Here is an 11,184-nt window from a genome sequence, read left to right on the forward strand (position 1 = left end):
TCCCCACTCCCAGTTTACTCATGGCCCCTCAACTGTTTACCCCACTCCCCACTTGGGTAGCTGTAGAATGTGTGCTAGTCTTTAATTGAGTTGGGGGAGGGGGGAATGCAGGATGCATTTAAAATGCTCAGGGAGCCCCAGCTGTAGTAAATAGACCAGGGCTTTAGGGTCCTAGTTCACACTAACCAGCTGTTAAAAAGGACAGTTTTGAACCAACTGGAGTACTTCGAATATGAACTGGGTGCTAGATAATACCCAGGAATTTGCGTTAATTTTGTTGGATGTGATAATGATATATTATGTAAGAAAAATGTCCTTGTGTTTTAGAGATGCATGCTGAAGTATGTAGGGTAAAATGACATGATGTTTGATATTTGTTTTAAAATACTTAGCCAAAAAAGGAAGGGAGGAGATGAAATAAGTGACAAAATCTTCGGTGATACTTCCATAGCAGTTCACTATACAATTCTACTTTTGTGTACATTTGAAAGTTTTTGTTAAAATAAAGAGGAGATGTAAGAAATCGTCAACAGAATTTTGAAAAGTTCCTTAGATTGGCACCCCCTGCCCCCGCGAATGCCCGTACCCCATCCCCTTCAAACTTTCTCCAGCCAACGCAGGCCAACTCTCCAATTGTATGCAGACTTCATTAGGCGTATATGTGCATCTTCTCAGTAAAAACATCCACAGCTTTCATCGGAGACTCAGAGGGGTCGTGACCCCTGCCCCAAAAGATTAAGGACCCTGCTACCTTACAGACAGGAACCCTGTTTGAAGTCAAGTTGGCCCCTCACCTCAAGCTGTCACTTTGCGGAGTGTACTACAGGCCTGGTGTGGCTGTGTGACGCTGGCCTGAAGTCCCCCCTGCAGCCCCTGGGATCTCTTTTATCCTGGGGGAAGACGAGGTGTCCAAGCAGCTAGGCCGCCGACCTCGTAGGAGACTCCCATACCTAAAGTGCCTCGACGCTCGCCCAGGATGAGCCCTCCACGCCCCCATCCCTCCAGGCCCCGGCCCGTCCACCTCCCGCTTGGGGCGGCAATTTGTCTCCTTTTGAACCCCCCGCCCCCGACGGGTTTCCCCCTTTGATTCGAGACCCGGAGGCTCCCCCCGCTTTGAAATGCAAACCCGCCTCGGCTGGGGCCGCAGGCGGCCCGGGGCTATAAAAGGCCTGGGTGGGGCGGCCCGGCGGCAGGGCCGGCGAGTTCAGGTGAGCTGTTGCTCGTCGGGGCGGCCGGCAGCGGCGGCTCCAGGGCCCAGCATGCGCGGGGGGCCCTGCGGCCACCATGTACGTGGGCTATGTGCTGGACAAGGACTCTCCCGTGTACCCTGGCCCCGCCAGGCCCCCGAGTCTCAGCCTGGGCCCTCAAGGCTACGGGCCTCCGCCCCCGCCCCCCGGGCCCCCGCAGTACCCCGACTTCACCAGCTATTCTCACGTGGAGCCGACCCCCGCGCCCCCTACGGCGTGGAGCGCGCCCTTCTCTGCACCCAAGGACGACTGGGCCGCCGCCTACGGCCCGGGCCCCGCGGCCCCCGCTGCCAGCCCAGTCCCGCTGGCATTCGGGCCCCCTCAGGACTTTAGCCCGGTGCCCGCGCCCCCTGGACCTGGCCCGGGCCTCCTGGCGCAGCCCCTTGGCGGCCCGGGCGCGCCATCCTCGCCAGGAGTGCAAAGGCGGACTCCCTACGAGTGGATGCGGCGGAGCGTGGCGGCCGGAGGCGGCGGAGGCAGCGGTAAGGACCCCTCCCTGGCTCTGCGCCTCCGGACGGTTCCCCTGGGCACCGGCAGGTGCTAGGACAAGGCCCTGGCCGCCCCGTGTCTGACCTCTGCCCTGGCCCTGCTTGGATTCTCCGGAGTGCGGCCTCCCTGACCACTCTCGCCCTAGGGGTCTGTTCTCTTGGCTTCCCCTTCGGAATCCCAGCCCGAGTAAGCACAACCTGTCTTTCTGTCTAGATAGGGCAAGTCGGAGACCCGGAGAAGTGAAGATACCTTGCTCTGTGGTTGCGTGGCAAGGCCGGAACCACAGCTCCAGGTTTCAGGCTTTTAACCCAGGGCTCTTTTAGCGACACTGGCCCTAATCATCATCCGTTTTTTCCACTCCTACTCCAACTCCAAGCAGAGGCTGCAAACCCGCCCCAGAAGGGATGGTGCACTGATTGTGAGAATGTGGTCAGGTCACTTTCCAGGTCTCAGTTTCCCCATCCATACGGTGAAGATATTGGTGGGTCATATCTTTTGGACTAAATAAGAGCCTTTTTTGGTTAAATTGGCGGGTGGGGGGCTCCCTACCTTTTCATTCCAGGGCCCTTCCTGAACTCTTGACCCTGGGGGAGGGGAAAGCAGGAGCAGTTGGGAAGGTGGCTGCTGTTTGGCTCCTAAGCCTGTGAACCTCCTGCCCCCAGGCAGGCCTCTCTGATCCACCCTCTTCAAAGGCAGGGAAGGGGGCAGGACAAAGGCCCAGCTTTAATGAGGGGCGGCCTGACCTCCTTTATAGATCCCCCCTTTGTCATGTAACAGGCTGAGTCTTGGCTCGGTAGTGACTCCTGTTGGCCGGAAAGTGAACATGATACCCTATTGTCCTGACTGTGTCCGGCTTGTCCTGACAAAGGCCACCTGGCCTGGGGGGCGGGAAGTCGGCCTGCCCACCCTTTGATGTCCAGCCCCTCCTCCCCTTTCCCCAGCTGGGAGTGAGCCTGGGACTTCCCCACCTCCTCTCTCTCTTCACCCCCACGTCTCCACACATGCCCAGCTCACCCAGGGGACAGATGCTGAGGAGGACTTCGTCAGCAGCTACAGGTCTGGCTGTAATCGTACCACCTTCTGAGGAGTCCTGTCTGCCTCCAGAGGCCGCAGAGAACTGGGGCTTATGCCCCTGCTCTGCCCCTCGTTTCTGTGACCTTGGCTAAATTATGACAGCTAACCTTTATATTACACTTATTAGTGGACCAGGCACTGACCTAAAATCTTGCCTGTATTAACTCATTTAATTCTTATAACATCATAGGTACTATTATCATCCCCAGTTATAAAATGAAGAAACTGTGGCATGGAGAAGTTAAATACTTTAGCAAAGCCATATAACCAGTAAATGGTGAGGCTGGGGCTTGAACCCCTTGGCAGATTGACCAGCGAGCCTGTGCACTAATCTCCTAAACAACAGCTTTTCTTAAATCATTTATCTTTCCTGAGTCTCAGTTTTACCAACTGTGACATTAAAAGGGAGAGTCTTATACCTTTGTTTGAAAAATCTGGTAGAAAGTACAAATATTCTCCCTAGAAAAGAGTGTTGCCTAATATGACAGACAATTTCAGGGGTTCTAGAGGCTCCCAGAAGCTTTATCCATAAACTCCTGTTGAAAATCCTACATGAGAGATGTCTGGGGCCACTGACCCTCAGCGTTTTGCAATTCTGCGTCTGTTCCCTGGAGCAGGAAGCCCACTTTCCTGCTCCCCTGTTCCAGTTGTTGCTTCCTGCTGATCAGGCGACTTTGGAAATGGATGGGGAGGTTCCACAGGGGCAAGACTTGGAGAGAGGCCATCACTGTGTGAGAGGGAGACAGTGGGCACACGGGGGTCAGAGGACTAGCCGAGACCTGGAAGAGCTTCCAGGCCATATGATGTCAGGCAAATCACCTCTTTTCTCTGGGCACAGAAGCTGCCAGCCCAACTCAGCATCTGGTCTCAAAAGTTATTTGGAACCTGTTGTCCCCAGGCAGGTAAAGGGACTGGGAGTAACTCTGCCCAAAGGCAAAAGGCCTTTCCCCACTTTACTCCCAGACAGTGGAAGGAAGGGCCAAGAGGAGGTATGTGGGGTCCTGAGGGAAATGGCTGCCCAGGAGCCAAGTTAGACCCATTCTGCCAAGGAGGCAGGAGCCTTGGCCTTCTGGAAGGTAGAAGCTGCTACCTGTCTGCACAGGGGGCATCTGACTCTGACCGGTGCTTCTGAGGTGAGGGCAGAATTGGGATGGGGTCACAGACCCTACCTGAGAGAGAGGCCAAGCCCCCCTCCTCTTTGGCTTCAGTTCCTCCTTCTGGGCCATGAAGATACAGGGTTTCTCAGGGGTGTTTCCTGTGTCAGTGCTGTCTCGGATGGCAGAGAGGTCAGTGCATGCCACACACCGCCCCCCTCCAGCCTCAGTCCCTTCCTTCTTGGCCAGCCCATTCTTCCTCCCTTCTGAGCCTCTAGCATTCTACAATATCTGAACTAGATAGTTAGAGACCAGACATACAGATGGGGAACTGAAGCCCAGAGACTATAAAGAATGTTCTAGTTTTACCCAAGTGGAGGCTGGACTAGAATAGATGTTGGATGAGTCAGTTAAATTTCCAAAGGTTTCCCATCATATTTAGAGAAAAATCTACACTCCTTCCTGAGGTCTACAAGACTGTAGAACATCAGTATCTGGCCCCTGCCTGCCTCCCTGACCTCACCCCAGGCCACTCTCCCCTTGGTCACCAAGCTCTAGCCATTCCAGCCTCCTTTTAGTTTCTCAGACATGCTATGTTCTTCTGCAAGTCTTGTGTATATATTGTTTCCTCTTCCCGGAAACCGCTTTCCCTTGATTCTTTGCAGGCCTCAATCTTTTTACCCTCAGGTCTCAGCTTTATGTCACCTCCTCAGAGATGTCCTCCATGATTTCACAAGGAAGGCTTCCCCCTATATCCACTGATAATCTTTGCCATGTTTCCTTCGGAGCACTAATTCCGATTTCAATTACTCACTTATTGGTATGTTTGTATGTTGTCTGTTCCCCCACCCACCCACTAAGGTAAATGCCCGTGAGGTCCAGAGCCACTATATTTCAAGCACCTAGCTCAGTGCATGGCATTTAGTAGGTGCTCAATACATTTTGTTGAATGAATGAACAGGGCAAGTATGATGAATAGTAAGACGACTCTGAGAGAAGAGGGGAGAGATGAGATCTTGGCTTTGACACAAGTTTCCATGGTCCCAACCCTGGAGAAGGGACCCTGGAGATGGGACTATTCAATTGGGCAGTTCATGCCAATGGTAGAAGCCTGGTTGCTCCCCTCTCCCCACTGGGACAACAAGGTGCCATCTTCACCTGGGGAACTGGTATAGCTGAGGCTGGGACTAAGACCCCCAGCTTTATTCTAAGGATGGGGCGTGAAAATGAGTAAGATGAAGGAGAGGCTCTCGGCCTTCATCCCACGATCAAAATATTAACCAATTTCAAGTGATCACTGTCATTTGAGGCCAGGCTTGGAAATGACTACAAGGGGTTCTATCTTTTTGCCTTCCCCCTTTGCATCTATAAATACCAGCATTTTCCTTAAGAGGGTTCTACATCATCCTTTTATCAAAGGCTCAGGAGCCATTCCTTGTGAATAAACAGTGCTTTACAGGTTAATGGTCCACTGAGGTAGCTGAGGCCCCACACACCTAGGGAGATGTTCGCTCAGGTGATGACACTGTTACAGCAGAGTTTACGTCTTCAGCTTTCAGATGGAGAAACGGAAGCCCATGGAACCCTGCTGCATCCCAGATGCTCTCCCTTGGCCCATTGCCACAGCCACCAACCTGGCCTCTCACCTTCAGCCTCTCTGATGCTCTAGCTGTCTCCTAAACGCTTACCAGATTTACCTGTTCAAGGCACATTTCCCTGCTCGAGAGCATTCCATGGCTCCCCACTGTCATGGAAATGCCCTTTCATTTTATGCCATTTTATTGCTGTAAAATCCAGCACCATTTCTATGGTGCTTAGAGCCCTCTTGAGAACTAACCCCCAACCCACTTTTGAATCCACTCTCCCACTAGTTTGCCTAGATATACAGAGATCCTTACTGGGGACAGTTAAGAGCCGGGCCTTAACTGGGATTGCATTTCTGTTAGAACCAGGCAAGTTAACTTGGATCATTTCTCTGAGCCTCAGCTTCTTCCACTGTAACTTTAGGTTAATAATAGGATTCCACCTTGAAGCAATGGTACCTATGAAGCACAGCCTTGAGCCTGGCACAGAGTAGGTGGTCAGTGCATTGGCGCCTATGACCATCACTGCCAGTCTTTGGCAGGTGCACTCAAGCATACACCTTACACTCCCTGCCTCTCTAGTCTGGGTCCCTCAGCCTGAACTACTCTCCTTTCCTCTTCTCCATCTTCATCAGTTCAAATGCCGCTCCTTCTCCAAGATCACCTCCTCTTGGAAGTCCCCCATGGTTCCTCCATCCCCAGCACTGTATCAGGCCCTTGTTTTAACAACATTTGCCACTGACTTGCCATCTACCATCTGTTATCCCCTCAAGTCCCAGTCTTAATCAGTTCCATCTTTCTCGTCATGCCTTGCCCATAGGAGGAGCTCATGGTAAAGCTGATAACTGAGGCCTTGGCTATGTCCTTACTGTGTGCCTGGCACTGTGTCAAGAACTTTGCATGGGTGATCTCACTTAAGCCTTATAACAACCCTAAGAGGTGTGAGGATCTATTAGTAGCCTTGTTTTACAAATAAAGAATGTTAATAAGGCTCAGAGAGGGTAAGGTAGCTTGCCCAAGGCAGCACATGGTTCAAACCCGGACACTACAGCCTAAGGAGCATCTATCAAATAAAGCAACCCCCTTGGCATGGGAACCCACGCCCCCTCCCCGTGTGTGTCCCAGCCCTGGTGGGGGGAAAGGAGGCCAGTCGGAGAAGAGCTGTAAGGGGCTGAAGGGGTGAGGAGCACAGCAGGGGCCAGGCTGTTTAAAAGTGGTTCTCAAGGCAGAAGCTCCATGTGACACCTCGTCTCTCACATGTAGCCGGGAAGGGGAATGACCCAGATAGAAGGTGGCAGAAGGCTGTTTTGGGTTGAGTATTTTCTCCCTCTGCTTTGGCAGATATCGCTGCTGAGAGCCGAGGGAGTCTTTCCAAAACGGCTTTGTTGGCGGCGGTGTCTGGCTTCTCAGGAGGGAGCTAGCTCAGTGGACGGACCCTCACGTTTCTGTCCTGGGACTCCTGGGATTTGAAAACAACAATTGTGTCAGGGCCATCCTCATGTTAACGTGCTAAACCCTCCCCACGCCACACTCACTCCTCAAGTTCGTAAGGGATCCCCATGAGTCCCTCTGCACCAACAGACAGGGAGCAGGCATGAGTGAAAGCCGAGACCGATGCTCTAGGCTTCACATCCTCCCATGACTTCCTGTTGCTCTTGGACTCAAATCCAAACCCCTTACCCCAGGGCTCAGAGCTCTGCTAGCCTCTCCAGCCTCATTATGTGCCTCTATCATTCATTCAGGCAGGCAGGCAGGCAGTAATATTTCAAGTGTCTCTTCTGTACCAAACATTTCTCTGGGTGCTGGAGATTTCAGCCAAAATAGGCAGATAGGGTCCCCTCAGGGAGCTGGCACTGTCTGCCCCTGCCTCTGCTAGCTCTGCCTTAGGGCCTTTGCATGTGCTGTTCTCTCTTCCTAGAATACTTTTCCCCACTGGTGGCAAGGAAACCTTCTCAACCTTAAGTCTTAGCTTAAATGCCGCCTCCTCCAGACCCTCCCCCAAGCTAAATAAAGTAGGCCTCTCCACCCTCTACCTTCTGCCACTTAATTTAGCTCTCAGCTCTATGTTGCTTTCCTTCATAATAATCACAGTTTGTAACTATTTCATTTGTTCCTTTGTTTGTTTTTAATCTGCCCCCCCCCCATCAAAGAGGGAATGAACTGTTTAACAAATAAGTTAGTAGTATGTAATTGTTAATAGTAATCATAATATGAACTAGCATCTATTGAGTACTCAGCATTTTTTCAAATGTAGACATTTCTGACTAGAGCAGCACATTTCTGTATTAAATGAATGGCTTTGACTAAGGCTGTGGGAGCAGTGGGGCTAGACAGAACGATTTCCTTTGGAGGCTGAGCTGACCACCTGATGGATTGGATGTGGGGAGCCAGGAGGTGCCACCGAGGGTTTTGGCCTGAGTGGATGTAAGATGGAGGCCATTGATTGGAGTCAGGAAGACCAGGAAGGAGTTGGTTTGTGTTATGTATTTAACAAGATCCGTCACTGTGTGCCAGACACTATTGTAGAATGGGGTGAGCAAAGTGGCATGGTGCCTACCCTCACAAAGCATACAGAGAGCCAGGCACCGAGGGGAGGGGATTTGCCAAGGTCACACAGTGAGCTAGGAAAGGGCTGGAGTCCAGAGCCTCTCCCCACACCTCCACCCAGAATGGGAGGCTTCAGGACCTGACACCTGCAGACCGCTGGGCGGGTACTTGACTTCCCGACCAGGGGAGGATGGCCAAGGCAGGGCAGAGCCCTGGAAACTCCACCAGGAAACAGCTCAGAGAGGCCTCAAGTCGTACCGCCTGGGAGAAGACTTGAAGGGACAAAGCTGCTGTTTGCAAATTTTTGAAGGGCTGTTCTAGACCAAGAATGTCCCTTATTTTTGATGCTTCTGTGGAAAAACCTAGGAAGAATAAATGGATGCAAAAATAGGCTGCTTTGCAGACAGTATAATCACGGACTGGGTTAGGTGTGCTATGCAGACATGGACATCTGGCCCTTGGTAGGAGTTTGGTCTAGCAAAGTCATCCAATAGAACTTCCTGTGATAATGGAAATGCTCTATATCTGTGCTGTCTAGTATGCTAGCTACTAGCTGCATATATCTTTCGGGTACTTGAACTATGGTTAGTGTGACTAAAGGCCTGAATTTTAATTCTATGTAATTAATTTAATGTTAAGTAGCCACATGTGGCTCGTAGCTGTCATATAGGACAGTGCAGGAAAGTCCTTTTCAGAAGGGCCAGATATCCCTCACCCACTCCCTGTCTACCACCTGGGCAGCACCCACAAGGAGGGCATCCTCTAGCCAAGTCCCTCAGACATGTGTGGGGCAGGAGGCGCCGGGGAGCTCACCCACCCACATCTGTAGTGCCGGTCTGGGGAGGGCTAAGAGAAGTGCAAGCTCTGGGGCCTTTTAGCAGGAGGGAGCACAGGGGAGTGGGAGGGAACGTGGGAAAGGAAAAAGATATATACTTGAGTGAAAGGATGTTGGGCATGTTTCAGTATATCGATGAAGAGGAAAGAATTGGTTCTAACTATGATGAACATGCAAATAACTTTAATATAAAACGTGTGACATTATCTAGATAACATATATAAGAAGGCTGCAAAGGTGGCAGGGCGTCGGGCAGCCCTGAGGTGGTGGTGCTTCTGGAGAGGGGCCTTATCCTAGCAGCTTTCCACTGAACTGAGATTTGAGGAAGTCCCTATGCACGGGGGGAAAGTCCCAGACCTTGCTGGAGTCAGAGACCTGGCCTAGGTCTGATTATACTTAGCTGAAGGAGTTGACAAGTGACTGAATTTTTTGGGCTTTCCTTCCCCTAGGGGACAGAACAGACGTGAAAGGTCCTATAAGTGTGTGTGTGTGTGTGTGTGTAAGGGAATTTTGATGGATAGCCAGCTAGAGCTAGACCACACAGTGAGGGATTACAGAAGATCTGGGGCTGGATTTGTGTTCCAGGTTGAAGCTGGCAGTGTCATCCCCTGGGCCACAAAAGCAGGAAGGGGGCGAAGGAGGTGCTAACCCAGTGTCCACTTGATTTTCCTAGAGCACCGACCCGCGCCCTGGAGGCAGAGGCTGAACTCTGTCCTTACCTGGCCCAGGCGAGATGGGGAGGCCCCACTGAAGGCTGCCCTGGCTCCTGGCCCCTGTCCTACAGCTGGGCAGGCCCCATATCTGGACTCTCAGACAGGGGAATCAGTCTTAGAATTCTTTTAGCAACAATAACAAACACGATCAGAGAATCAATAAACATTGGGAGCTTTGCGTTTCCAAGTTGGAAGGGACCTTATAAATAAACAGTCTCGTCCAACACACCACCACCCATTGCACAGATCATTTCCCAGCATTCCTGCCATATGGTTATCCTGTCACTATTGGAAATGAATGAGATCGGCCTTTTCCCACGCACCTACTACATGCCAGGTCCTGTGCTAAGTGTTGTCCATCCCTCTCAAGTGATCCCTGTGCACCCCAGGGGTGGAGATAATTACTGGAGACCTTACACTGTGAGATAGGTTCTAATGCTGTTTCTGAGGCTGGACAGACCTGGGTTAAATCTCACCTGCCAGATGTGTGGGCCTCTCTGAGCCTCAGTTTCCCCACCTTTAAAATAGGGATAACAGTTGCACAACTTCACAGGTTGTTGAGAGGTGTACACAGAGTGCCTGATACATGGCCATGGCCATTATTAGAGTAATAATTATCCCCATTTCATAGATACAGAAATGAGGCTCAGAGGTGATTGTCCTGGATCACTCAGCCAGTGAGAAGTTGTACTGCACAACCCCAGAGGTCCGCTTGCCCAAACAACCACATGCAGTGTCGCCTGAGAGTTATTCAGATATCAAATCCCTGAGCCCCATTTCAGCCACACTGAATCTGAATTTCTGGGCTAGAATCTGTTCTTTTAAAAAGCTCCCCCGGGCAGTTGTGAGGCTGCTGGAACCATTAGACTGTAACTTCCCAGGACCTCCACTGTGTACACTTTCGGGAACAGGGAACTCACTACCTCCGCGGCAGTCTGGTGCACATGGATGAAACATTCCTTAAGTCTCAATGCCAGAGCAGAGAGAACCCCTCTCATTCGGGTCACTCATCCAAGGCTCTCCCCCCTATGCTCACTCTTAAAAAGCCGGGGCTCCCCACCCTCCCACCACCGACTGGCACTAGCATCTAGCCCAGAGAGTTATTCATTAGGTAGCTGGGGGCGGTGGCCCCCATCAGACACCTGTTACAGGAGCCTGGACTTCCCCTTTAGCTCCAGAGTCCCAGGGGCCTGTAAATCATTGATCCCAGGCTCTCTCCCTGCCCAGACACTCTCACCGCCTCCCTGCTTCCTCCCTCCTAGGCTCCTGGTTGGCACAGGTGCTCCCAGGAGGGGGAAGGGAGGGTGGCTTGGGCATTCAGGAGTTCTGGCCCAGAGCTGGGACTGGAGCCCAGGGCTCCTGACTGTCATCAAAAATACAGATCCACATCTGCACATGGTAAAAATTAAAACATTTCTAAGACTCCCTTCTATCTGTGCGCCCCTCCCCCGCCCCGCCTCCAGTCCCCTCCTCAGAAGCAGCCCCTGCTTGCTGACGGTTTCTTGTACATCCTTTCAGAAAGAACTCTGTAGGTTCCCATATGGTTGTGTGTGTGTGGATCCCCCCATTTTATACTACTCTAACATTCAATGTCTTGCTTTC

General features: G+C 51.8%; 1 protein-coding gene across 1 annotated transcript in view; it reads left to right on the forward strand.

Moving 5' to 3' along the window:
- The first annotated feature begins 1,191 nt into the window (after positions 1-1,191).
- The window catches only part of CDX1 (caudal type homeobox 1), a 16,162-nt gene continuing 6,169 nt past the window's right edge, over positions 1,192-11,184 (forward strand). Inside the window, exon 1 of the mRNA XM_011371165.2 lies at positions 1,192-1,729. Coding sequence (XP_011369467.1) covers positions 1,285-1,729 — 445 coding nt within the window. The 5' untranslated portion in view covers positions 1,192-1,284. The remainder of the gene's footprint in view (positions 1,730-11,184) is intronic.

The sequence above is a fragment of the Pteropus vampyrus genome, unplaced genomic scaffold (assembly GCF_000151845.1).
Source record: "Pteropus vampyrus isolate Shadow unplaced genomic scaffold, Pvam_2.0 Scaffold185, whole genome shotgun sequence".
NCBI lineage: Eukaryota > Metazoa > Chordata > Mammalia > Chiroptera > Pteropodidae > Pteropus > Pteropus vampyrus.